Source organism: Manihot esculenta, chromosome 9, assembly GCF_001659605.2.
Source record: "Manihot esculenta cultivar AM560-2 chromosome 9, M.esculenta_v8, whole genome shotgun sequence".
NCBI lineage: Eukaryota > Viridiplantae > Streptophyta > Magnoliopsida > Malpighiales > Euphorbiaceae > Manihot > Manihot esculenta.
In genome coordinates, this window is record NC_035169.2 from 4734121 (window position 1) to 4761586 (window position 27466).

General features: G+C 33.7%; 1 protein-coding gene across 2 annotated transcripts; it reads right to left on the reverse strand.

Moving 5' to 3' along the window:
• Positions 1-625: 625 nt before the first annotated feature.
• On the reverse strand, positions 626-26187 carry LOC110623172 (protein SEMI-ROLLED LEAF 2). Of its 2 annotated transcripts, XM_021768102.2 has the most exons (20): positions 26048-26187; positions 25500-25797; positions 24379-24453; positions 23961-24076; positions 23028-23142; positions 22780-22908; positions 21121-21168; positions 18069-18277; positions 17756-17952; positions 17269-17561; positions 16920-17069; positions 16426-16836; positions 5951-6100; positions 5335-5410; positions 2645-2772; positions 2252-2449; positions 2041-2145; positions 1817-1942; positions 1378-1575; positions 626-1225 (listed from the first exon to the last, which is right to left on the reverse strand). In XM_021768102.2, exons 2-20 carry the CDS (start codon positions 25644-25646, stop codon positions 1061-1063), a joined length of 3036 nt encoding a protein of 1011 aa, XP_021623794.1. In that variant the 5' UTR covers positions 25647-25797; positions 26048-26187; the 3' UTR covers positions 626-1060. The 2 variants fall into 2 exon arrangements, with proteins under 2 accessions (XP_021623794.1, XP_021623795.1); XM_021768103.2 differs by lacking the exon at positions 26048-26187 and having other exon boundaries at positions 23961-24053; positions 25500-25639.
• Between the last annotated feature and the right edge of the window lie 1279 nt (positions 26188-27466).

A 27466-nucleotide genomic window follows, 5' to 3' on the forward strand; every position in this document is an offset into this window, starting at 1 on the left:
GTTATTGAACTTTTTCTTAAGGGTTTAAATATTTTATTTTTTAATTTATAAATAAAGATTTAATGCCGTTATAGTTTTAGGAATTAAGTGATTATTTTAAAAAAATTGTGAATTTAAATAGTTATTATAAAATAGTTTAAAATTTATATCAACCGTTTTTTTTAAGAGTTTAAATGACTTTTTATTAATTTTTGAAGGGTTTAAAAAAGTTTTTTTTTTTGCCCTTCTTTAAAATATTGTTTATAAAAGGAATAATAAAATCATAAAATTTATATTTAAATAATTTTTATTAGCATAAGTAGTTATATAAAGATTCACTTTCATAAATTTAGTGTCATGTTAACATATGTAAAATAATAATAAATATTATTATTATTATTATTATTATTATTGTTATTATTATTATTAGAATGAAATAGATATAGAGCATATGAATATTAACAACAAAGTAATATAGCAAAGGAGAAAGAATGAAGGAAAATTTTTATGTAACTTTTTTTAGTAAAGAATGCTTTTTAGTTTTATTGGAAAATTTAAATTTATAAAGGAAAAATATCTCTTGCTACTGAGAGGACATAGCAGTACGATTTTGTTAAACCTACCTCATTATTCACAATCATACATATAGGAAAGAAAAAATACTTCATGAACTAAGTTTAAGCAATAATTGCTCTGGAATAAATCACAAGTTCGAACTTTACATACTCTATCCCATTGCCTTAAGGAAAGAATTACATAACAATATATAAACTATTCTTTAAACATAAAAGGAATGACTCCTTGGAAATTTTGGAATACAAGGGAAGAAGCTTAAGGCAAATCACTGCTCAAAAGCTTGTAGAGACCAAAAAAACAAAAGAATCAAAGAATTTAATGAGAAAACTTTAACAAACTCGATCTCGGTTCTTCTTACATAAACTAACACTAATTTTGGAAAAAAAAGAAAAACAGCATATTCCTGAAGCTGCAAGGCTTAAAAACTTTGAACTGCTTATTCACTTCAGTACCCCAAGTTTCTTGTCTAGCTAGGGAAGAAGTGTTCTCGGATTCTTTGTCAGGTTCAACAACCAGCAGCTTTTAGAAAGTTATCGTAAGGGTACGATGATGGCAGCCTTAAGAAGTCGGGATTATGTTGATGTTTTGTGGCATATTGCTTCGGAATAGTCGCAACAGATAATCTTTGTGAGTCAGCAGTGAAGCTCAGGTCAATAAAAGGATAGCCATCCTGCATGCTCGGTTAAGCCATGTGAAAGCATTTCATAAGACGTCGTATTAGCAGGATACATATAAATATGTGAAAATATGACAATGTTGAAATTTACAGAAGGCAGAAGACCAACACTGCAAATCACAGTAATAAGATAAACAAGAGATTACCTTCTTCATCTCCTCACCATGATTCTCTGAAGACAAGCTAATCAAACTTTCCTGCTTCATTTGGGCGCTCAACACCTTAGATATCTTCTTTTGCTTTCCCATTAGAAGAGTCTCACAGTGATGGGCCATTTCTTTGTAAGGCATATCAGGTGCAGTTATAGACAATCTTCCCACTTGATGCGCAGCGGCATCCAAGACCTGCAGAAATAATGCATGCTATCAGTAATTATGGTTTTCGTTGTTTTTTACGTTGCAAGTCCCAAACACAGGCCAAATTAAGGCCATAAGACCAAAGTAGGCAGCACCTTATGCTGTCAATTTTCATAATTTCTATAATTTCGCAATGGGGAATCAATCTCAATGTGGATTTTCCATGCAAGATGGATAAAAGCCTTCATGTTGTTTGAAAAGCAAACAGATAAGGATCATGGTAACATACTGATTCTAGAAGCTGATTTACACTTAAAAGTATGGGATTCTGAAAGACCAACTCCTTATTAGCTTTGGCTTCATCTTCCACAGAATCTACAAAAACATCTTCATCTATTGCCACCATCTTATCACCCTGCATACAAAAACGAAGCCAGTCTCAAGCATGAAGTTAAAAGAATGGAAAAAATAATTCAAGGAAGTGACTGCAATAGAAGGATCTTTTGAATCGACCTGATCAAGCTTACATAGAGCATCCATATACTGGCCTCCTAATTGGCACACATCATCTGGTAAGAATTCATTGAGGAGCTGCTCATGTACAATGGATAATTCAGACTGCAGAGGAGGTCATTATTTATTAATGACTACACATCGTACAAAATCATTACAAATAAAATCATTTAATTGGAAGACCACAAAAGAATTCAAGTCAAAGCTTTACATCAGGAAAATTTTCCAAGCTCTTGACTATCTCAGCAGCAAGGAATTCTTTGCTTTGGTCCCCTGTAATGTCTATTTCTGAAAGAAATTTCAAAGCTGAATCATCATCCTCCTTAGATCCATAAAAATTCGTGCAGTGGTCAGATCCAGCTTTAACAGCCTTTAACTTCTGGTCGACCAAGTGCAAAAATGGATCAACCTGGCAGCATATATCCATGTTAATTCAAATACACAGTGTGATATATCCATCACAATGCACATGAAAGATACCCAAAAATAAAAGATACTTTGAATGTAATGAAAATAGATAACTCATAGAAACATAAAAAAAGCTGCTCAGTAGATGCTAACAACGAAAACAGGACTGTAATCTCATCACCAATGATTCACGTACCATTTTTTCTGTAAGCACAACCTTGGCACACTGAACAACTGGAACAATATTATATGCTTTTGCTGAAAAGAGAATCATTGAGGTTGCCAAAGTAAAGAGGGATCTATGACGCGACTGTGGTAGTGGCGCTGCGAAAAGGAAGTGAATGTATGTTATGCGTTGAAGAGTTGACATCTATTGGAATGCAAAATTTTACTTGTCCATCCCTTGCTCTTCAGTACAATGTAATTGGACAAAGCCAACCACTGTCTATTGAAGGCCTATAGACTAACTACCCAAACAGGGGTTTTCTCTAGAAAATGCAGGGAATATATATATTGCTACCATCTGCTTACGTGCTTTTGCAAGTCAGTGCATGTAGTTTTTCTCAGACAAGTAGGTATCCTATAGTTTATTTTCGTTAGCAATTGAGGCCAAACCAGCAATGCCATCCTATTTTTGCTAATGCACCATTTTTTATTATTAGCAAATTCCAATCTGTCAGAAAGTGGATCAAACTGAAAAGAAAATTAAAAAAAAAAAAAACAAGTCAAAACACAGTGCCATATACCTTCTCCCTCCTCTCTCCCTTTCTCTTATTCTTTTGTACTCCAAAATTAGGAGTGGCATTCTTAAATTCGACCCATGAATATAATACAAAAATATAGGGGTTAAGATTGGATATTTTAATGTTTGTATAGAAATCACACCGGCCATATATAACAAGCCAATAATAATATGCCATATTGTAGATTGACCTGCTAACCCGATTTGACACTTCTATTATTCATATCAAGTCTCAACCTGCCACCCACCAACCCATATTAACCCTCCAATCCTTTTGACCCGCTAACTCACAAATGACGCTATTAGAAAATGATTAATTTAGTAAATAGAGACCTAATTATTTATTAAATTTAGGAATTCATCACTTTGTGTAGTTTTTTTTTTTAATTAAAATTTATTTGATTTGTGAACTTATAAAACAAGTAAATTATATTGTTTTACAAGTACCTGTGTTCTTGAATTTTTTAAATATCACATCTCAAATAAGTCATGTTGAGTCATTTTAACTTGTAATTGAATGCGTGATATCGTGTTAAACAGGTTGTGCCAAATTAACACTATCGGATTTGATATTAATCATGTTGTATTGTGTAACCTATATAACAAAAAGAATATGTTCGTACTTAGATTTTTGACATAATTCACTAATCGTGTCAGTGTTTGTTGCGGCCAACCTGAATTGCCACCCGCTATTTGGAATCCAATTCCTCAAATCCATAAAACTATAAAAGTTGTTTTTTTTACACAAATTCTAAAGAATTGAACAAATTTTAAAAATATAACAAATAAACTAGTAAATATTTTCACAAACAAAGCATTAACACAGTAAAGAATTCTAGTTCATAACTTTGCATAAACTCGTGAAAAACCTAGCAAAGCACAAAATCAATATAACACAAAACCATCAATGAAAAATCAAACCCATCAGCCTCCTAGCAAAAGAAGATCCATTTGATCATACACCTACATTCGCACAGCAATCCATTGCATGGAAGAAACTTGGCAAAGCATCTAGCAAATAACAGTATGAGGATGATCAACAACAAAATAGCAATGCTGGTAGGGATCAATCTTAAAACACCCAAATTGATTTAATTGCTAATTGACCTACAAATAGAAAGGGATGAAGCAGAAGTGTAGAATCCATCTAAGAATCAAAGCTTGAGAGGTGGGGCCTACAAGATTGATATTTAAGAAAAATTAAAAGATTTTGATTATTACACATCTAGGGCAATAAATGGAGCTCGCAATCTTGGAATGAGAGACTCACTCCTCACTTTATTCTCGCTTTTGTGTTTAGAGAGTTTAAAGGTAAGGGAAACCTCATCAACATGTTGTGGGTGACACTGGAGGTGGGGAAGGGCTAGAAAGTTTGGGCTTTTGGTAATGGGCATGTGGGGTCAATTGGTGGTTCCTTATTTAGCTTTGATACACAACGATACTATTAATATCTGCAGCATCATCTTAATAATCACAGAGTAAAAAATCAAAGCCAAGACCATCGATATGACATTTATTAAGTTAAATAGTTTGTATTTGATGAATTTATGTTTATTATATATTTATATACATTTTTCATATTTAAATCTATCGATATTATTTCATTTTATGAACTTTGCAAATTGATTTGAAAAATTTGTATAGCACGAAGCCGTTACCATTACATTATTGCCATTACAGGCCTATTTCTATTACCTATGACCACCCATGATTTAAAACCATGGATTAGATTGAAAATTATTAAGAAGATCCCATTTTGGGGGATTGTGAGAAGAGATTGCATCATATCAGCTGCAAAGTTTATTAGATGGAATGAACAAGCTTGTCCCAAAATAGACCATTTTAAAGAAAGAGAGTATCTATGCTTGAACCTACTTAGTGATTAAGTTCACAACAAAAATACCTTAACATTTTTTTAATGTGTCTTATCTCTAGACAATTGACCATTGCATTATCTAGAATAAATTCATTTCTTATGCAATGCTTGCAACCGAATTGAACCTTAGTTTCATCTATAGATAATGTATTGCAATCATGAACGCTAATCATGCTTAGAATAAACCATCCACTAATTTTTTTATCCAAAATTCATATATTGAAATTTGTAGGACTCAAGTAGAATAATAAACATACTGGTAATTTACCTCCTTCATTAAGAGCTATGTCTCGTAAGGAAAATGCAAGCTGAAAGCTTCGAATCAGAGATTCATTACTGGAGTTCTGTGGCAAAAGATAAGGTACAGATGAAAGCAGCTCTAGAAAAAGGAAAACAAAACTAGGGCTTGATTCTCCAATTCAAATTAATTAGCAACTCTTTCGGAATAGTGGCATATATCAACAATAATAAATATTCATATTGTTAGAAAACAAGAATTCAAATTACTTCTCATTGAAGGACTACTAAAGAACTAAAATTTGTGGATTGAACGTTTTCTTGATTAAGATTCACCATGACCAGCAAAATATATGATACAATAAGCACAAGTATGGAAGATGAAGGACTACTAAAGAACTAAAATTTGTGGATGGAACTTTTCTTGATTAAGATTCACCATGACCAGCAAAATATATGATACAATAAGCACAAGTATGGAAGGTGAAGCACATTTCTACTTGTTAAAAATGAACCACTGTAAAGGGAAGAAAATATTAGCGCATAAAATACTTTGTCAACAAAAATCTAGTTAGCAGGATCTTCATATGCATATGAACTATACTAGAGACAGAAGTGAAAGACTGCCATATCAGTTAAGAAATTACCTTGGCTCGGGAAAACAGTATAACCAGGCCATATGTATGAGCAATTGCTTCGTAGTTTTCAGGTGTATTCAATGGAGAAATGGACTGTACCCAAATTGATGTCAGCAACAGATTAATCTGAAGACTACTCAGCCTTAGAGAACCTGCCTCCTGAGGTGCAACATAGACAGACAATTCAATTACATGTATCTATGATGGAGTAAACCAGTTTACAACAACCAAATGCAACGTAATCATTTGCATAAGTGAACATACAATCATGCGCCAAAATAAGGATCAATTGCTGCAGACAGAATTGCTTCTGACATCTGTAATTTGTTGCATGAAGTATGTCTAGGACCTATTTCCAACTAATATTGTCTTGCAATTCATAAATCTCCAAATAAGTTAAGCCAAACCAAGTTTTGGCATATGCATGATTATTGATTGATGTATGTAGAAAGATAATATTTGTTATCTATTACAGTAGAGATTAGAACATATTTATACATGAGACCGTATCTAGAAAGGAAAGGAAACAAGCCTATGATCATGCAATCTCTAAGATTAAGTAACTAACAAATCTATCAATATTTACTTTCTATATTAATATATTTACTTCTATACATTTCAGAATCTGCAAATGGCTCACTGTCTTTTATGGTAAGTTGAAGATTAGGGGTCATCGGTGCACTACAAGGCTTAGCACCCAATTTTCCTATTTTTGCCAACAAATCAAGAACATATTTTCTTTGAGATCAGAAAATGCCTTTCTTACACCGCATAACTTTGATGCCCAAAAAATATTTCAAGGAGCCCAAATCCTTTGTATAAAACTGTGTTTTGAGAAATTCTTTTAGGGATGTAATGCTAGCAACATCACTTCCTCCGATAACAATATCATCCACATATATTACAAGCAAAATTACTCCACTATCAGAATTTCTATAAAACACTGAGTGATTACACTTACTCATCTTCATTCCAAACTGTTGAACCAGCTCACTAAACCTGCCAAACCATGCTCGAGGACTTTGTTTTAAGCCATAAAGGAATTTTCGAAGTCTATAAACCTTGCCTAACTCCCCTGAGTAACAAGCCCGGTGGTTGCTCAATATAAACTTCCTCCTAAAAGTCACCACGAAGAAAAACATTTTTAATATTCAGTTGATGCAAAGGCCAATCATGTGTAGCTGCCAAAGAAATAAACAATCGAACAGATGTGAGCTTATCAACTGGAGAGAATGTATCAGAATGACTTCATAAGTTTGAGTATAACCTTTGACCACTAAACGGGTCTTGAGGCGAGCAACAGATCCATCAGGGTTTATTTTCACTGCAAACAACCATTTACACCCAATAGCCCGCTTTCCTGAGAGCAAGAACATCAACTTCCAAGTACCATTAGTATCTAGAGCCATCATTTCTTCTTCCATTGCAACACGCCAACCAGGATGGGATAAAGCCTCAATAACAGTTTTGGAGACTAAAATAGAATCTAAAGCAGTGGCAAAACAACGAGAAGAAGAGGATAATTGACCATAAGAGACAAGATGAAATAGGATAAGTGCAAGTACATTTACCTTTGCGAAGAGCAATGGGCAAATCCAAACCAGACGATGAAGGATCAGTGGCAGGGTCTATTGATGAAGAAGCTGGTAGCGGAGCGGAGTCAGAGTCCTCTAAGCGTGTAGAATAAACATGAAAAATGGGAGGGCGAGCTGGCACATGAGTGGAAGGTGCAGGAAGCATCTAAGGAGACAGAGAGCGAACAACGTATAACAAGAGATCATCTTCCTCTCCCTAGGTGTCATAAACAAATAATAGCGGAAAGAACGGAGTGGACTCAAAGAATGTTATATCAGCAGACACAAGGTACCGATTAAGATTAGGAAAAAAATAACGATACCCTTTTTGAAGTCGAGAGTAGTCAAGAAAGACACATTTGAGTAATTTGGAATCCAATTTAGCAACCTGTGGACGAACATCACAAACAAAACAAGTGCAACCAAAAATACATGGCTCAATAAGAAAAAAAAATTTAGTGGAAAACAAAATATTATAAGGGATATCACTATGAAAGACTGAGGAAGGCATGCGATTGATAAAAAAACAAGCAGTGAATACAGCATCAGCCCAAAAGCATTTAGGCACTTTCATTTAGAATAAGAGGGCTCTGGCTACTTCAAGAATATATCAATTTTTCCTTTTGACAACTCCATTCTGTGAAGGAGTGTCAACACAGGAAGACTGATAAAAAATTCCTTTTTGTAACAAATAAGATTGAAATTTCCCAGAAAGATACTCTTTAGCATTATCACTTTGCAATATTCGAATGAAAATATTGAATTCAGTTTGGATTTCAGTATAAAAGGCACAAAAGATAGAGTATAATTTTGAACGACTCTTCATTAAAAAAAACCAAGTAGTGCGAGAAAAATTATCAACAAAAGTAACAAAGTACTTAAAGCCAAACTTAGACACAATAGGACAAGGACCCCAAATATTTTAATGTACTAACTCAAAGGGGGACGAAACCCGTTTATTGACTCGAGACATTGCAAGTAAACGTGATATTTTGTAAATTGACAAGACTCACAATCTAAAACAGACAAAGAGTGAAACTGTGGACATAACTTCTTTAAAGCCGAGAGAGAAGGATGCCCCAAACGACAATGAACATCAAAAGGCGTTAAACTCGTGGAACATACAAGAGATCTAGATAATTGCTGATCTAAGACGTAAAGACCCTCTGACTCACGCCCTCTACCAATATCTGCTTCGTCGAAAGATCCTGAAGAACACAATGATCAAGAAAGAATGAGACATAACAATTCAGTGCACGAGTGAGTTTACTAACGGAAAGCAAATTAAAGGAGAACTTAGAAAGACATAACACAGAGGATACAAAAAGAGAAGGGCTTAAATTGACATGTCTAGAATCCATGATAGAAGATTTAGTGCCATCAGCAAGAGTAACATAAGAAGACGATGCATGAGATTTAAGATTAGACAAAAGGATATAATTACCTGACATATGATCGGTAACACCAGAATCAATAACTCATTTGGAGGATGAAGATACAAGACATGCAGTAGAGTTACCTGACTCGGTAATTGCAGTGATAAAGGAGTTAGAGGATTTCAAAGATGCCTGGCATTGGGTGAATTATGCATACTCATCTGCAGATATCAAAATTCCCCGATCAAGAGAGGCCTCAACCTCCATATGCGCCATTTGTGAGCTCTGATTCTTATTCTAAAGTTTCAGACATATCTTCTTAGTGAGTTCAGGTTCACGGCAATAATAACAAATGATTCCACCAGAGTCAGAAGTAGGAACTGATTTCCCGAATGCTGAGATCCTCTACCACCATTAAAACTTCCCTTGTACCCATCTCTGTTATTCTGTCTGCCACTGTCATTACGACTAACAAGAGCACTAGTGGTATGTGAAGGCATTGGAGATTCTGTACACAACACCCTAGTGAAAACATCATGTAACGATGATATTTTAGAATCAGAAAGAATCTAAGATTTAGCTGTCTCAAACTCTAGAGGGAGACTTGCAAGAAAACTCATAACAGCCATTTGCCCTCGTTGAGCTTGTTGAGTTTTCACATCTGTACTAAAAGGCATCAAGACATTAAGTTCCCCGTACGCTCTTTTAAAATCCATAAAATAAGAGGTCAGAGTTCTATCATTTTTCTCATCTCGATAAAACGCCTTACACACATCATAAATACAAGAAATATTCCCTTTGCTAGAATATAAAAACTCCAAGTAATCCATTAATTCTTTAACAAATTCACAATGATTAATAAGGCTAACTATCTCACTATGAATAGAATTTCGAATTTGCAAAAATAATCGAGCATCATTTTGCATCCAATCTCTCCTGATTTCATCAATTGGAGGATTCTTGGTAAGATGATCATCCATTCCGACATTTCGTAAACAAATATGAGTAGTCTTAGTCTTACTCTAATCCAGAAAATTAAATCCATTTAATTTGTGTTCCGTGATTTTAGTCATCACAGGAATCACCTCAGTTACGGTGTTTTTAACTTCAGCCATGAGAACAACCAACCCAAAGCAATAGCAACAAAAGAAACACAGAATTAGAAAATAGGACGTGAACAATACCTAAATGTGAATAGTACCAAAAACACCTCCACCCAACACCCAAATGGTATACGAACCACAGATCTAACGAGGGAGCTACGAGGCAACTCCGGCGAGGGTGACCGGAGCAGCGACGGACAGGCGATGCGCCTCCACGCGCTGGCGAGTGGGACGGCGTCAGAACCTTGTCGCAGTGCGTGAAGCTCACTCGCTGGCCGGACACCCGTCGGCTCTTCAAGCAGCTTCGCTAGCGCTCCGACATCCTTCCTAGGTGGGCGGTGAGAGACAAATGTTACCTTATATGGGTAACCCAAAATAACATAAGCCCTAAGTCTCTAAAAAAAATTTAAATCTCTATAGGAGAGGCTCTAATACCATGTAGAAAAATAATATTTGTTATCTATTACAATAGAAATTATAACATATTTATACATGAGAGGCCGTATCTAGAAAGGAAAGGAAATGAAGCCTATGATCATGTAATCCCTAAGATTAAGGGACTAACACATCTATCAATATTTACTTCCTATATTAACATATTTACTTTTTATAACCTATAATATAGAACCAGAAGCCACCAAGAGGTAAAGAGGAACAAATTCTCAAGACAAAGAAATAAATTCTCAACTTGATTTATTATCAATCGTCAATAAAATTTCTATAAGATATACGCATTTAAGGTAAAATAATGGGTTTTATTACTACTAGGATTAGAAATCCCAAAACAATAAAATACTAAAGCAATAATAATTAAGAATCCTAAGCAAAATTAAATTCAGAAAATAATAGTACTTCTTACAAAATTCCTAAATAATATAAATCTAAACTTACTAATTCTACAATGAATACAATTCCTAAGTTCCATCTTTTTGTGCTGCATCATTCTCCCATGGTTAGATAAAACTCAATCTCGAGTCTTACAGTGCAAAAGAATCAAGAAGTGGATTCAAAAAAAAAAAAAAAATTCCATTCTTTTCTTGACATCTAACAACATCAGAATTGGATAACTCTTCAGTCTAAACTGTCTTGTCCATGGCTTGACCTTCTACTTGCCCTAGGATAGATTCCTCAAGCTTTTTTTGCAAGAATAGGTTGCTCAGTCATTTCATCTTGGATTTTGTTATAGATTATAGGGAGTAAATATGTTAATATAGGAAGTAAATATTGATAGATGAGTTAGTTACTTAATCTTAGGGATGGTATAATCATAGGTTTGATTTTCCTTCCTGTTTAGATATCATCTCTCATGTATAAATAGGTCATAATCTCTATTGTGATACACAATAAATATTATATTTCTACATGGTATCAGAGCCATTCTCGTAGAAATTTAATTTTTTCTCTCTCGTCAAGTTTTAATTTTTTTTTTTTTTTGAGACTTAGGTCTCTATTCATTTGGGTTACCCATAAAGGGTAACATTTGGATCTCACCATCGTTAGAGTCGCCACACCGTCCCCTTGTCAACTCTGAGGTTTGTTTGCCGTTCAGGTGTTGGGTGGAGGTGTTTTTTTTTGTACTGTTCATATTCGGGTACTGTTTATCAGCACTGTTCATGGATATTGTTCATCAGTACTGTTCACGGGTACAGTTCATCGGTACTGTTCATGGCACTGTTCACGGGTATTGTTCTACAGAATAAAAATTAGCGCACACAAATGGCGCATATGGCAGTTGAGGCCCCTTCAGATCAGGGAATTTTAATATCTAGAGATGAGTATGCACAATTCACCCAATACCAGACATCTCTGAAATCCTCTAATTCCTCCTTTATCACTGCAATTGCCGAGTTAGGTAACTCTACTACATGTTTTGTGTCTTCATCCTCCAAATGGGTTATTGATTCCGGTGCTACCGATCATATGTCAGGTAATTCTACCCTTTTGTCCAATCTTGAGTCTCATGCATCGCCTTCTTATGTTACTCTTGCTGATGGTACTAAATTTTTTGTCATGGGTTCTGGTCATGTCAACTTAACCCCTTCTCTTTCTGTATCCTCTGTATTATGTCTCCCTAAGTTCGCATTTAATTTGCTTTCTATTAGTAAACTCACTTGTACATTGAATTGTTGTGTCTCATTCTTTCTTGATCACTGTATTTTTCAGGATCTTTCGACGAAGCAGATTATTGGTAGAGGGCGTGAGTCAGAGGGTCTCTACGTCTTGGATCAGCAATTACCTAGATCTCTTGCATGTTCCACACGTTTAACACCTTTTGATGTTCATTGTCGTTTGGGGCATCCTTCTCTCTCGGCTTTGAAGAGGTTATATCCACAGTTTCATTCTTTGTCTGTTTTAGATTGTGAGTCTTGTCAATTTGCCAAACATCATCGTTTACCTTCAGTGTCTCGAGTCAATAAACGGGCTTTGTCCCCCTTTGAGTTAGTACATTCAGATGTTTGGGGTCCTTGTCCTACTGTGTCTAAATCTGGCTTTAAGTACTTTGTTACTTTTGTTGATGACTTCTCTCGTACTACTTGGTTATTTTTAATGAAGAGTCATTCAGAATTATTTTCTATCTTTTATGCGTTTTATGCTGAAATCCAAACCCAATTCAATATTCCCATTCGTATATTGCAAAGTGATAATGCTAAAGAGTATCTCTCCGGGGAATTTCAATCTTATTTGTTACAGAAAGGGATTCTTCATCAGTCCTCTTGTGTTGACACTCCTTCACAAAATGGAGTTGCCGAAAGAAAAAATCGACATCTTCTTGAAGCAGCCAAATCCCTCTTATTCCAAATGAAAGTACCTAAATATTTTTTGGGCTGATGTTGTATCCACGGCTTGTTTTTTGATCAATCGCATGCCTTCCTCCATCCTTCATGGTGATATCCCTTATAATATTTTGTTTCCCACTAAATCTTTGTTTCCTATTGAGCCACGTATCTTTGGGTGTACTTGTTTTGTTCGTGATGTTCGTCCACAGGTTACTAAATTGGATCCCAAATCACTCAAATGTGTCTTCCTTGGCTACTCTCGACGTCAGAAAGGGTATCATTGTTTTTCTTCTGATCTGAATTGGTATCTTGTGTCTGCAGATATAACATTCTTTGAGTCCACTCCATTTTTTCCGCCATCATCTATTTATAACACTCAAGACGAGGAAGATGACCTCTTGTTATACACAGTTCACTCTCTGTCTCCTCAGACTACTCCTACACCTTTCGCTCATGTGCCAAGTCGCCCTCCCATCTTTCATGTGTATTCCAGACGCTTAGAGGACTCTGACTCTGCTCCACTACCCGCTTCTTCGTCGACAGATCCTGCTCCCACTGATCCTTCACTGTCTGATTTGGATTTGCCCATTGCTTTTCGCAAAGGTAAACGTACTTGCACTTATCCTATTTCAGCTTGTGTCTCTTATAATCAATTATCCTCTTCTTTTCGTTATTTTGCCACTGCTTTAGATTCTATTTCAGTTCCCAAAACTGTTATTGAGGCTTTGTACCATCGTGGTTGGCGTGCTGCAATGGAAGAGAAAATGATGGCCCTTGATACTAATGGTACTTGGGAGTTGATGTCCTTGCTCCCAGGAAAGCGGGCTATTGGGTGCAAATGGGTATTTGCAGTGAAAGTAAATCCTGATGGATCTGTTACTCGCCTCAAAACCCGTTTAGTAGCCAAAGGTTATGCACAAACTTATGGAGTTGACTATTCTGATACATTTTCCCCAGTTGCCAAGCTCACATCTGTTCGATTGTTTATTTCCTTGGCAGCTACACATGATTGGTCTTTGCATCAACTGAATATTAAAAATGCTTTTCTTCATGGTGATCTCAGGAGGAGGTTTATATTGAGCAACCACCTGGTTTTATTGCTCAGGGGGAGTCAGGTAAGGTTTGTAGACTTCGAAAATCCCTTTATGGCTTGAAACAGAGTCTTCGGACATGGTTTCGCAGGTTTAGTGAGGTGGTCCAACAGTTTGGAATGAAGATGAGTAAGTGTGATCACTCAGTGTTTTATAGAAATTCTGATAATGGAGTAATTCTGCTTGTAGTATATGTGGATGATATTGTTATCACAGGAAGTGACATTACTGGCATCACATCCCTAAAAGAATTTCTTAAAACACAGTTGCATACAAAGGATTTGGGTTCATTGAAATATTTCTTGGGAATCGAAGTTATGCGGTGTAAAAAAGGCATCTTTTTGTCTCAAAGAAAATATGTTCTTGATTTGTTAGCAGAAATAGGAAAATTGGGTGCTAAGCCTTGTAGTGCCCCAATGACCCCTAACCTTCAACTTACCACAGAAGACAGTGAGCTATTTGCAGATCCTGAAAGGTATAGAAGATTAGTTGGGAAGCTGAATTATTTGGCGGTGACTCGTCCTGGTATTGCATATTCAGTGAGTGTGGTAAGTCAGTTTATGTCCTCTCCTACTGTTGCCCAATGGGATGCTTTGGGACAGATTCTTTGTTACCTTAAAGGGGCCCAAGGCGAGGCCTATTCTATGATAACCATATGCACTCAAATATTGAATGCTTTTCTGATGCTGATTAGGCAGGCTCGAAGGTTGATAGGAGATCAACTATTGGGTATTGTGTTTTTATGGGAAGTAACTTGGTCTCATGGAAAAGTAAGAAGCAAAATGTGGTCTCCCGTTCTAGTGCTGAATCTGAATATCGAGCCATGGCACAAGCCGTTTGTGAAGTTTTGTAGGTACGTCAACTATTAAAAGAACTTGGGTTTACAAATTCGGTGCCTGCTAAGTTGTGGTGTGATAATCAAGCAGCTATCCACATTGCCTCCAATCCAGTATTTTACGAGAGGACTAAACACATCGAGATTGATTGTCATTTTGTTTGTGAAAAGGTCCAACAAAAGATAATATTAACAGGACATATCCAAACTGGAGAACAATTAAGAGATATCTTCACTAAAGCTCTAAATGGAACTCGAGTTGATTATATATGTAACAAGTTGGGCATGATTAACATTTATGCTCTAACTTGAAGGGGAGTATTATAGGTTATATGAAGTAAATATGTTAATATAGGAAGTAAATATTGATAGATGGGTTAGTTACTTAATCTTAGAGATTGTATAATCATAGACTTGATTTTCCTTCCTGTTTAGATACCGTCTCTCATGTATAAATAGGTTGTAATCTCTATTGTGATACACAATAAATATTATATTTCTACAGATTTCAAGGTGGGAAGGCTCAATTATCAATTCTTAAAGCCCAAACTCTTTAATCTCAGGTTCTCTTTAATTTTAGCTTTAAGTTGCTCTTTGCAGTTTTCATCTTCAAGTTGTTTTTTCTCATTTGTCTTTAAATTCTTGTCTTATATTATACCTTTAAGAGCTCTTGACATCATACCAACAGTACTTTGAGTTAAAACAAATGACTAGCAACTTGTAAGATCATCTGGTTAAAACAATGCCTTGAAGAGTTGAGATGTGATGATGTCAAAAGAATGAAGTCAATTTATGACAATCAAGGAATAGTGCATATCACCTGCAATCCAGTTTTTCATGAAAGAACAAATATATAAAGGTAGATTGTTACTTTATCGGACAGAAGATCGAGTCAGGATGTATTGCTATTAGCTTTATTCAAATAACCAATTGGTATACACATTCGCTAAATCCCTGAAGGATCTCGGATTAATTATATTTGTAACAAGCTGGGCGCATAAAATGCCCCAGCTTGAGCGGAAGTTTTAAGTTATGAATTAAGATTAATGGTTTCTATGTTATAAATTAGGCAAGGAATGTGTAGAGAACACAGGGCCAGAATCATGCAGAGATTATGGGGAATAATTTTAGAATTATTTCCATTCCTATTGTACATTTCTCCTATAAATTCCCCTCAAGTTGAGGGAAAAATCAAGTTCACTCAAGTCTCCTCTTTTTCTCCGTTCTTTCTTCTCCTCTCATAATTAATGTCAAGGAATAAGTTAAAGAAAGTCTCCAGTAATTTGAGCTTTGACAAGCTTATCAGTGGCTTGGTTCATTTGCAGCCCCAAATACAGGCCAATCCAAATGCAATTCCAAAGCTACAAATCAATTCACCAGTTCATAAACCAGTAAAAAGTTTTGAAGATGACTTTCCTAAACCTTTTCTCCAGGGCATATTAATCCCAAGACGAAGGGAAAAGAACATGTAATTAGGATCAGTTTCAAGAGGATGACAAATGTCTTTATGGTCACTCTGAGATAGTACAACAATAGGATCCTATCAAAATGGCTAGGTAATAAATGCATTTACGACCATATCTGTAATGCAGGCTGAAATATAAGTAGGTGTCGGTCGTCATCATACCATTTGAAATGAGAGTAGATAGTGTAAAGGAGACATAACAAACAAGCAGCCACAATCATAGATGATAAATTTAAACTGGTGGTGGCAATGAAATAACTTACCGTTTCCTTATTGCTGACAGGATTTTCAACTGTTGTCAAATGTGCAGGAGAATTTTTCACACTGTAGACTCGACTGTATGAAAGCTTCAAAGTATCAAGCATACCGCTCCTGATTTCTTCACCTTCCACAACAGTTTCTTGGTTGTCTTGGTGTGAATTTTCCTTAAAGGAAGTTTTCTCTTTCCTTAGCTTCTCAAAAAGAGCGGCTGAGGATGAAAAGACAGAGACGGTTCTTGAAAGTGTTCGAAGATTTAGGCCTTTATTTGCTTCAGAATTAGTTGAGGATTGACAAGGGGAAATTGAAGATGGCACTAGAACAACAGAAAAGATGCGGTGGGCTCCAAGTCGTACTTCATGATCAGGGTGGACCATAGCTGGAATTAAGTGATGAAACAAAGTCTCAGGGAATGCCTGAAAAAGAGAAACAAAGAAGTATTAGAATAACCTACAGAAACAAATTTAAACATTAAAAGAAGCCAGATTTTGTGACTTGCCTTCTTTTGATATAATAAATTAGGTATTGGAGCTACAATTTGAGCAGTGCGATAAACAGCAGAAATTGTCGTTCTACTCATAACTGTAATAGTGGAGATGTTCTCCAACATCACAGCCATAGCATCAACAATTGGACCTGCATCTCCCACCTGTTAACCAGAAAAGCATCCAGTTTTATGCTTTGAAAATCCAGCAACACCAATCGCACCAGACAACAATTTCTATGGCACATAGGCATTGAAATAATGAAAAATAAGAAAAGAGTTCAAACCAGAGAAGCATCAAACCCAGTGTTGCAGACCAAAATTGATAAAAATAAAATTCTTTAGGTTAGGAAATGAGTATCACCTTATATGATAATTCCACAAGACACTTGTCCACGGCTTCTCTATAGCTTTTGTTCCAATTTTTTACATCAGCACCCAGATCCACGTCATCGAGTGAGCAATGTATGCTTTTCCGCAAATGCCTCATAAGATCACTCACTGCGCCAATTATTGCTACAGAAGACTCAACCTTTGCATGTTGAGCAAGAGAGGTTGTAACTTCAATAATCTCAAGCTGCATTTTGGGCTGTTTAAGGACATTTTTATGATCAAGATGCTTAATCAATGTGGACAGCAGAACATGTGTATTTTGCCCTGTGAACACAGGAAAAAATCAGAAAGCCTGAGGAAGTCAATTATAAAAGCAATGGAAAAAGTAAAAGAATACAGAAACAGCATGTTTTGAGTTCAATAAATCAGGAAACTGAAGTAAAATAATAATAATAATAATAAATTTCTTAGGTGCCACAATTGTCCACTGAATAAAAAAATTTAGATTCTTTAGGTACCAGAATTTTCCATTAAAGACTGCATATCCTTTAACACTGGGAATGCAAGACCATATTCAGGAGACCATAAATTTGTATTATCAAAGTAGCGGAACAAAGATTCCAATACACGCCGAATGTTTGTGGTCTCCTTCCCTAACTGGGCCATGTTATGCAAGCAGACTATGGACCAAAAGGTGGGATTACGTGCATCATCCCTGCCAAAAATAATAAATAAAAATATATAAAAAAAAAAAGAAAAGGATGATCAATATCTGAAAGGGAATGACTCAAATTACATATTAATCTATAGAATATTGTGCCAAGAGATTACGCTGTCACGTTTACTTCTCCATTTTCATTAACAATTGCTCTCCAAGAAGGAACCCCTCTAATGACCTCTGATGGATTGACATGAATTACATGACCCTCATTTTTGCGGACTTCTTGAACCCACCTACCTTGAGTACCCAGCTTGTCAGTGTCAAGGTTCTCTGATTTTTTGGTAGGATCTTCATAATTTTCCAAGACAACTGAAACGATCTGTTTAATGAAAGAAGAAAAATAAAATAACATAAAGCATGAAGCTGAATATGTTTATTCTAGAATGCTAGCACAGATCAATTGAAAATGATGCGTGAAAAAAATTTCTTCTTTGCCCACTGTTTTTCAATTTATTTGTGAAAGAAAGTTTATATATATAAAACATGTATGTGAGTACACCTTTCTACATAGACATGAGTACTTGACTTCTTGAATGGCATTTTTATGTAGACAAGAGTAGTTTACTTATTTGGCCCACTATTTTGCCAGTTCCTGCTTTCAAATACTTCTTATCTTCCAAATGCAAGGATTCTAATAAATAAAAAAATCAGAATTATTTTCTTGTCTATGTTCCCTTTTCTGGTGAGGCTGATACAGAATTCATAAAAACATAATCTTTGAGCTTTAATGATAGGAAGGGAAGTGAGCAGCCTGGTCAGAAACCCTTCCAAGTATGTTCTAGAAGAATCCAGAAGAGCAATAGCACAAAGGAGAAGGATGCAGCAGGTGGCATGTGATGGACAGATGAAGGAGAGAAAAGTAGAGTATAAAATAGCAAGGAGAGTAGACTGAGCCTGAGGGACATTCAATTGGGTAGTTCTCTGGATATAGGGGCAGGGCAGTATGTGGATGGGTAAATTCCCCGGGGACTCTTGGCCTTTTTTCCTTGCGGAGAATAATTTACCCCCCATCTTAATTTTTATATTAATTTAAAATAACGAGAAAAATTCATGCATTTTATATTAATTTAAAATTAAAAAAAATTATGCATGCTTAAATGTATAAATATAATTATTAAAAATCATATTTTATTTATAAAAAGTCTATCCATATATGGAGTTTCATATTTTTCACTTTGAAAAACCGTATTTTTTAATAACATGGAAAACAATTATTTCGGTGTTTTCCATTTCCTTTATAAAATTTAGAAAACAGAAAATTCTTTTCTGTTTTACAATTAGAGTAAAAAAAGTTAAAATGAACACATTTTGTAATATTTTGAAAAATAAGAAATATTATTTAGAATAGACATGTTTTCTGTAACTAAACACGTTCTTATATTTTTCCTCTTTTATTTTCTAAGAAGCTTTTGTTTTCATTTTCCATATAAAATAAGAAAAAATGTGGAAACCAGTTTACCTATGGATAATGGAAAACAATTTTCTAATTAAAAAAACTTGGAAAGAAAAGTTCATAACCAAAAAGATAAATTATTATTACAGGACATATTTAAAACTTGTTTTATTTTTCAAAATAAATGTGTTATTCGTTTATTTAGAATAACAATTTTGATATTTGTAAAAAAATAATTTTCTAAAATAATTATTTAAATTTTAATTATAAAAAGCTATAATATAATGCTCGTTGTAGAAATATCATTTGGAAAGTAACTGGAAAACAATACCTTTCTTATAAAAGAAAACTGTGGAAAATGGCTTCAAACTATTTTCCAAATCTTAGTTAAATTCTGGGAATCTAGTCTTTCAGTTCTCCATTTGAAAACTAGCGAATTTGAAAATGAAATTCTGTTTTCCGATTTTCTTAGAAAACTACTCTAGATCTCCATAAGTGAACATGAACAGATCCTTGTCTATTAGCACATTTTCTGTTATTGCTGAGGTTGTTAAGGTGCAGACCATATGGCATTTTCTTCGAAGTAATAAAATAATTCTTCTCTCCCTCATTCTCTTGTTTAATCTTCTAATGCTTTTATCCTTGAAAGTATTCCTTACTCTACCACTATTTCTCTTCACGCACAATCGCCTCAATTTTCAACATTTTCATTTGCAAGAATTGATTATCAATGAAGGTCAAATTGCAAAGGTAATGTGACAGCTAACAGATCATTCCTAACCAAAATATTTGCCAGTCACGGAAAGGAATAAAGTTACATTTTCACATTATATACAAAACCAGGCTTAAAATAACTGCATAGCAGCAGTTCCAGTTTCTGTGACTCCATGTCACAGTACAGTATCATGTTATGAAACCAGGTTCTTGCTTACAGAAAAGAACAGAAATTAGGGAGGAGATTGAGAAAAGAAAGGAGAGAGGGAATAGAAGAATAGAGAAAAGAAGGAATTCTGCATTTGTTATTAACTTTTGGAATATGGTGATACGAGTACAACTCTCATATTTATACTAATTCCTACTTGTTAGTTATAACAGAATAACCACTCTGCCATTACAGTCAGCTCATCCCCTATTCAGTCTACTCATCCCTTATTCATAACATATCACTCAACAATATGCTGATTTTTTTTTTAAAATAAATATGTAAATGACACAATATTGCAATTTACTGTAAAGTTAACTAAATGTACAACATATCTATACTCTTAGTATGTAAGTATCTATTTATTGAGAAGAAATTATCTGCAAGTTATATTTGACATGTTATACTTATAGACATATAAATTCTAAAAGGAAACCTTTTTTACAGCATTGCAATAAAAGTATTTAAAATTTTAATTATAAAAGTCAAACATCTATTTCCTTACTCAGTGACGGAACAAACAACAAATAAAGCCTAAAACACCAAATAGCTACTAAGGTTAAAACTAAGAAAGGAAGACACTATATCCATCTGTTGGCTATCAGACCATGGAGGATCAATACAGTGTAAATCCAATTTCACCACTCCAAAACAGTGAGTCCCACATCAGTAGGCAAAAAAAAATGATACTCATAGAACTTTGTTACCTAAAGTTGAGACAAAAAAAAAATTGAGCAATAAATTATTTTCTGAGGGAAGGACCAGATAAAATCATGTAAGCATATGAAGAGGCATCAAATTAAGCAACAGGCAGGTAACTGTCATTCTCAACAAAAAATTTGCTTACATTGTCAAACTCCAATGAAATATGTGTGTGTTCACCCATAAACCAAACCTGTATATCATGAAAATGATCCACTCAGTATTATAATGATTGAGAAAGAATATATTGCAGTGCAAAAGACAAATATATTAATTGAAACTACATTGCTTTTGTTATCTTTCCAACAGGATTGGAAGTAACATGCAATCTTGATGCTGTAAATTACTATAAACCCAACATGATGAGCAACATACATTTTTACAATCCCTGAGCCATTAATTTGAGTTATATACAGTTTAAAGAAGATTTCTTTTCCTTGTTCTCTATACAAGTCAACCCCTTAAGTTTGAAGAGGGACAAAAATCATTGATTGGTTAAGAAGAGTCATAGATCCTAATATCTGGGGCGGCATCTCATCTGAAGGAAGAAGTCCACACTTCTACCTCAACCAGGGTCGGAGTCCTTCAACGGTCTAGGGGGACCATGATAAAAAATTTTTATTCTCCTTTTTAATAATGTTAAAAGGAAATAAGGCCCCAATGCATTTAAAAAAAGTCCATATTTACTTAACAAACCTGTTTGTACAAACTTACCTAATGAAAATATAATCTTCCAACCACATAGTGGCACTGACAAGTAAGAAAATTTCAACAATTTTCTTTCCACTTTCAAGTAATTGAAAATTTTTTTTTTTTTTAACATGGGTTAGTCTTTTGTGATATATTGGCAAAAGCATCTATAAGAATTGAAATAAAAGAATGTGGAGGAGGAAGGGGGAGAATCATTCAATGATCAATACATATTTCTTAATTTACTTTTTTTTAATAATTAAATTCTTTGAGATAATTATATGATTAATTATTTTGATGCAATTTATGTATGGAGGGGGGAATTATTGGCCCCCCTTTGCAAATGAAGGTGGCTCCGCTACTGACCTCAACTCCATCTAGGAGTTGTAGTGACTAATTTTCTAATGAAAATTGACCTAGGACCATCCTTGAGGTTTCAATAATGAGACGTTGCATGTAGTTCTAACACTCAAACATTTGTGTTGTCTCAAAATTATAACTAGTTATTAATAGAAGTAACAGCTTCCACACACACACACCCCCCCCCCCCCAAAAAAAAAAAAAAAAACCTTAATTTCTAATAAAGTTATGACATTACATCTGTTAAGACCTAAATGAAGATGATACCTGGGTATAGGCAAGAGTTATACTAGAATCAACAGGTCAGAAAACTGTGAGATGTATTATGCTTGCATTACCAACTTCATTATGAACCCAAGAATAATTGAAATTACCCTCAGTGACAGTAATAGCAAAGTTCAGCAAAAAAAAAAAAAAGAAATCTATTTCTGCAATTGTATTCTGAGTACAAACAAATGGTGAATATTCAAAATGAAGAAATACATAGCATTAACTCAACATATGGTGGACCAAATACCAAGCTAAGAAGACAACAATAAAAACTTTCCTTCAGACTACAATAGCACTGAACATTTTCAGAATGAGGCAGACACACAAGATGATTGGACAAGGTGCATCTAGAATGGAAAAAAAATTACCACGTAGGAATTAAATGTAAGTTGATTGGCATCACCAATGAGTTAACATAAGCAACAAAATATCACAATTTTGGAAATAAACTGTTCAAGCAATATCAGTTACATGAAAATAATACCATGGAAGAAAGAGCTTGCAGTGCTGCTGCACGTAGACCTTGTGCCCTTTTTTCTTCTCCCACCTCTTGAGCTAATTGACAGAGTTTATGAATAAAGCCTTCTAAATTGAACATATAAGTTCCATCCTTCTGTAAAAATTCATTTAGATGAAACAAGTTTTTAGTTTCCCATAGTGAGAAACCAGAAGCTTAATATATTGTACCTGAACCTGAACATAATAACTTAAAGATGTCACTGATACACTAACCTGATTATTTACAAAGTCAAAAAGAGTCTCACATCCTATAATTTGTAGTTCATCCTGTCGTATTTGATCCAATAGAATATCCATAATGCTCAGTAAGCCACTTGCAAATAGAGGCCTACGAAATGTTCTCAATCGTAAGTAGTCACATATTGAAACAGAGGAAGGGAAGAGAATGAGGAAAAAAAAAAAAGAAAGAAAAAGGAAGACAATAAGGACAGTTAACATTTATTTCACTCTTGCTAGAGAAGAGAAGCAATAAGCAGAAAGAAAATGACATCTAGCTTTTGAGCATACAATTTTTAATAATAATCTTCAAATTCTCAATTAATAAATTTATCCAATGTTTTAACAAGGCATGACTTATACTCAAATTACATCACTTCAAATCTTTACCTTAAAATGGGAAAAAAAGAAAAAGAAAAACCTTCATGCACCTATGGTTATTGGTAATGGGCCTTACAATGAATCCCATACTCAAACTTTTGCATGCAAATTTCAACACATCAATCTTTAGCTATACTAGCCTAAAAACTAGACCATTAAACTCTGATGGACTTTCAATAAATCAATCTGCCAAACAATGTTTCTGCTGAAGTTTCCTTTCTCAACATGTTAGCATTTTTCTCATCTTAATGGGTAGGAATGGTTCTTGCATATGTAGACACCCTTAAAAGCCATCGACTCCATTCTCCAAATGCCTAAGGAAACTTGGGTAACGCCGTAACGTTATTGGCCACTCACCCACCATTCCACACCCAACAAATAAGTAAAAATATAAGTGAGAAAGAAAAATAATAAACATAACATAACTAACAAATGAATTCATAAACTAGAAAAGCATTAGCTAACAATAAGACAACGGTAAGATATTACTAGTTCAAATGTTACACAAAAATATAAAAAAGGTAGAAAAGTAGATGAAGAAGAACTCACATTTGTTCCTTACAAGAGATCAACAATTTCTTGTAAATGCACATCACAATTTTTGCAGAGTCAAAGTTCTCATTTCTCAGTTCCTTGTAAAACCTTTGTTCAAGAGAAGTTGCAATCTGATCAGCAAATCCACAACTATCATTAACCAAACAATAATTCATGCTTGATAAATTTTTTTTATTTACATTTGAATGATGGCCTATTTCATTTTAAGCACCCAGTGATTACACTAAAGTTCTTTCTTGGGGTAATATATACACCATTCCTCAACTTTGAGAGTTATTTTAATTTTTTTTTTCTCTTAACTTCAATTTGTTACAATAAAACTCTCGACTATACGGATGTGATTTTCATATAATATTACAAGTAATAAATAATTATTTTGAGGTTTACATGAAACACAATGCTACAACAATACCTTCGGTATGCGCAGTGGATTTTTAGAAGCATATTCACATAATTTTGCAATCATCCGATCATTTGGCCCATCACCCTGCCATTTAATATTCATTAATACAGAATTCAAAAGAAATGATATTGAAAATCAAATCACTTCACAGATGAAAAATGAAAGTTCCAAATGCATTATGTTTTGTTCATTGTTTCAAAGAAGAACAAGAAATGCAAGAGGCACGATATCTCAATTTTTTGCAGGAATATCGTAATTTGAGAGTGGAGAGGGAAAAGACATTCAGAAAATTTAATAAATTAAAAGAAAAGCCAGGAAGTGAATTTGTTGAATCTAGATTAAGCAATGCTTAACAAGTTCCATAAATGAAGTTGCAAATGAAAAGTAGTGAGGTTTGACATTCAGCAAAAAATGAGGAAAAGGTCAGAAAGGAAATTGTTTTGTATCTAAGTGAGATGCTAAAGAGATTATTAGCTTCTCAATTCAAAAATGCTCCAAGCTCCCTAATGCAGGAACTGAACTAAATTCCATTTCTAATTTTCTACGTGCCCCATGACCCTTCTTCTGGTCCTAACAAATGTCCAGTCCAAAGTCGGAAGCAAAAGTCTTTGACTCATACATTGCAAGTTTCTTGCACAACTTGCCTCTTGTGAGGTCAAATTTTTTAACAACATATCAGAAAATCCCAATCAGATCATGCAAACGGGATGGGTACCAGTTGGTTATGATGATTAAAGATATAGTTGAAACGAAAATTATTAAACACAATGCATCAGAAGTTGAAACCAAAACACAGAACTTAAACTGGTTTAGAAAACTATGGATTAACTAAAAGAAATGCTCATTTCCATTCATTGATTATTTACTGCACTAAAGAGCATATAACAGACTGAAGTCATATGTAATGTGTCAGTATCATATATATAAAAAATACGAAATACTGCCAGAGGTTACTAAGTCCAAAAAAATAGTATGAAGTTACTTTGGTTTTAAAACTATAATAGCATAAATTAATCAACAGACATACAAATTAGAGTAAAATACAAGCAAATAGTACCCACACTTCAATGTTAGTAAAATAAAGAAATGCGAGAAACAAGTAAAAGACATAGAACTTAAAGAACGCAAACCTGATTTCGAGGAAAAATGCTAGCAATGAGCTTCTTGTACCTCTTGATTGGCTGTCTGGACCTTGGCCTCATAGCAGGGCAAAAGAAACAAAGGCTGCCGCATGCTGGCAATACTTGCCGTGAAATAACACCAGAAACTACACTCATTTTCAGATTCCAAAATCCAAAGGCAAAAAAGAACTGCCAAAAAAAATATTTTCCCTCAAAATTTTTTTCTTTCTTTCCCTTCTAAACCAGTCCGCAAGAAGGGAAAGAAAGACTCCAGCTCAAATGGGCAGCCTCAAATTGAACTAGCAGCCTGTAACAAACATTTTTGCAATCACTACATATTCGATAAAAAGATTATTAAAACTGCAAAAAAGAAATTATCCAACGTAGAATCATCTGTGATGAGCAACAAAACAGTGTAGCTTGCAAATTAGCATCATAAAAAAAATGAAAAACTAACAATTTTGTAGAGGAATAATCCTATAAAAACCGAAAATTTGAAGCGAAGTATGAAGAAGTTTAAAAAAAAATGGAAGATGATACAATTGAAAAGATTTTACCTCCAGAACAGAACCAAAAGAGCTGATCAGAGGCTGAAAACGGCTCTAAATCATGGAAGAGATGCACTGATTTTCCAGCAATCTACAGACAGGACACCGATATTGAAAGAGGAAAACTGAAATGAGAATTGAGAGCCGGCAGAATACAAAATATAATAATAATTATTGTTATGCCCCACACGTCCAAAACGGTAATGTAGGTGGGACCCATTATTTTACACGTAATATATCATCAGTACAGAACAGCTTGCCGCCTACGTGCCCTTTTTCTCTTTTTTTTTTTTTTTCTTTCTTTCTTTCTTTTTATGAAATAATTTATAGATAAATTACATTTTAATCCCTAAAATTTAATATAATTAATAAATTAATTTTTATTATTTTAAAAACTAAATACTTAAATCTCTAAATTTAATAATTTTTTTATCAAAATTATTATTAATAAAATATAAAATAATCATAATATTCGTAATTAATTTTTTAAAAAAAATTAAAAATTTAAGAATATATTTACTTATGAAAACAATTTTCTCATTTCTATTTTTCATTTTCAAAAAAATTATAGTTTTCATTTTGTATAAAAAAATAAGTTAAAATAAAGAAAATACATTCACATATTAATAATAAAAAATTGTTTTCAATTTCAAAATAATAAAAAATACTTATAGCTTTCATAATTAAAAAATAAATTATTAAAAAATTATTTAAAACTTAATTAGTTTTATTTTCAATTTTTTTACAATGCATTAATAATTTATTTTGTAATAATATAATTATTCTTTAAATATTTTTAAACTAAGTATTTAATTTTAGTTATAAAAATATTATAATATATTTTTTTATAAAATAGAAATTGTTTTTCTTCGAAAGATAATTAGAAAATAAAATTATTATTACAAAGGTAAACAATGAAAAATATCTTAAAATTATTTTTCAAAATCCAGTTAAATGTTAAAAAACTAGAAAACTGGTTTTACAGTTCTCAATATAGAAAATTAACACATGTGAATACAAAACCCTAATTTCCAGTTTTCCTAGAAAAATTTTCAAGAAAACAACTCCATTTTTTTTTTTTTTTCTGAAAATGAACATGCCCTAACACTACAAGCATGAATTATGCAAATAACAATTATTCTTATCATATTCATAGCTAGAAATAATATTCATGATTTTTCTTTCTACTTAAATACTGTTTAACATTATCATTAGAGCAATCGCTGAAAAAATATATTTTAAAATTATTATTTAGAAATATTAAAAATAATTTAAATTATTCTTAAATTTAGTTATAAAAATATTAAAATAATAAAATTATTTTTTTAAAATTACTTTTTTCAACGATATTTAAAATAGTGCTTTAAAAAAAATACTTTTTGAGTTCTGAAACTCAATGCCGCACACTCTTAAAAATTATATTTAGTA

What these genes read in the sequence shown, in the direction of transcription:
- LOC110623172 (XM_021768102.2), bottom strand. Translation starts at nt 25,646, where the DNA reads ATGAGTGTAGTTTCTGGTGTTATTTCACGGCAAGTATTGCCAGCATGC. An exon ending in ATTTATTATATCAAAAGAAG is followed by an intron (nt 16,837 to 16,919) that starts GCAAGTCACAAA and finishes TCTCTTTTTCAG; the next exon opens with GCATTCCCTGAGACTTTGTT. An exon ending in CTCTATGTAAGCTTGATCAG is followed by an intron (nt 1,943 to 2,040) that starts GTCGATTCAAAA and finishes TTTTGTATGCAG; the next exon opens with GGTGATAAGATGGTGGCAAT.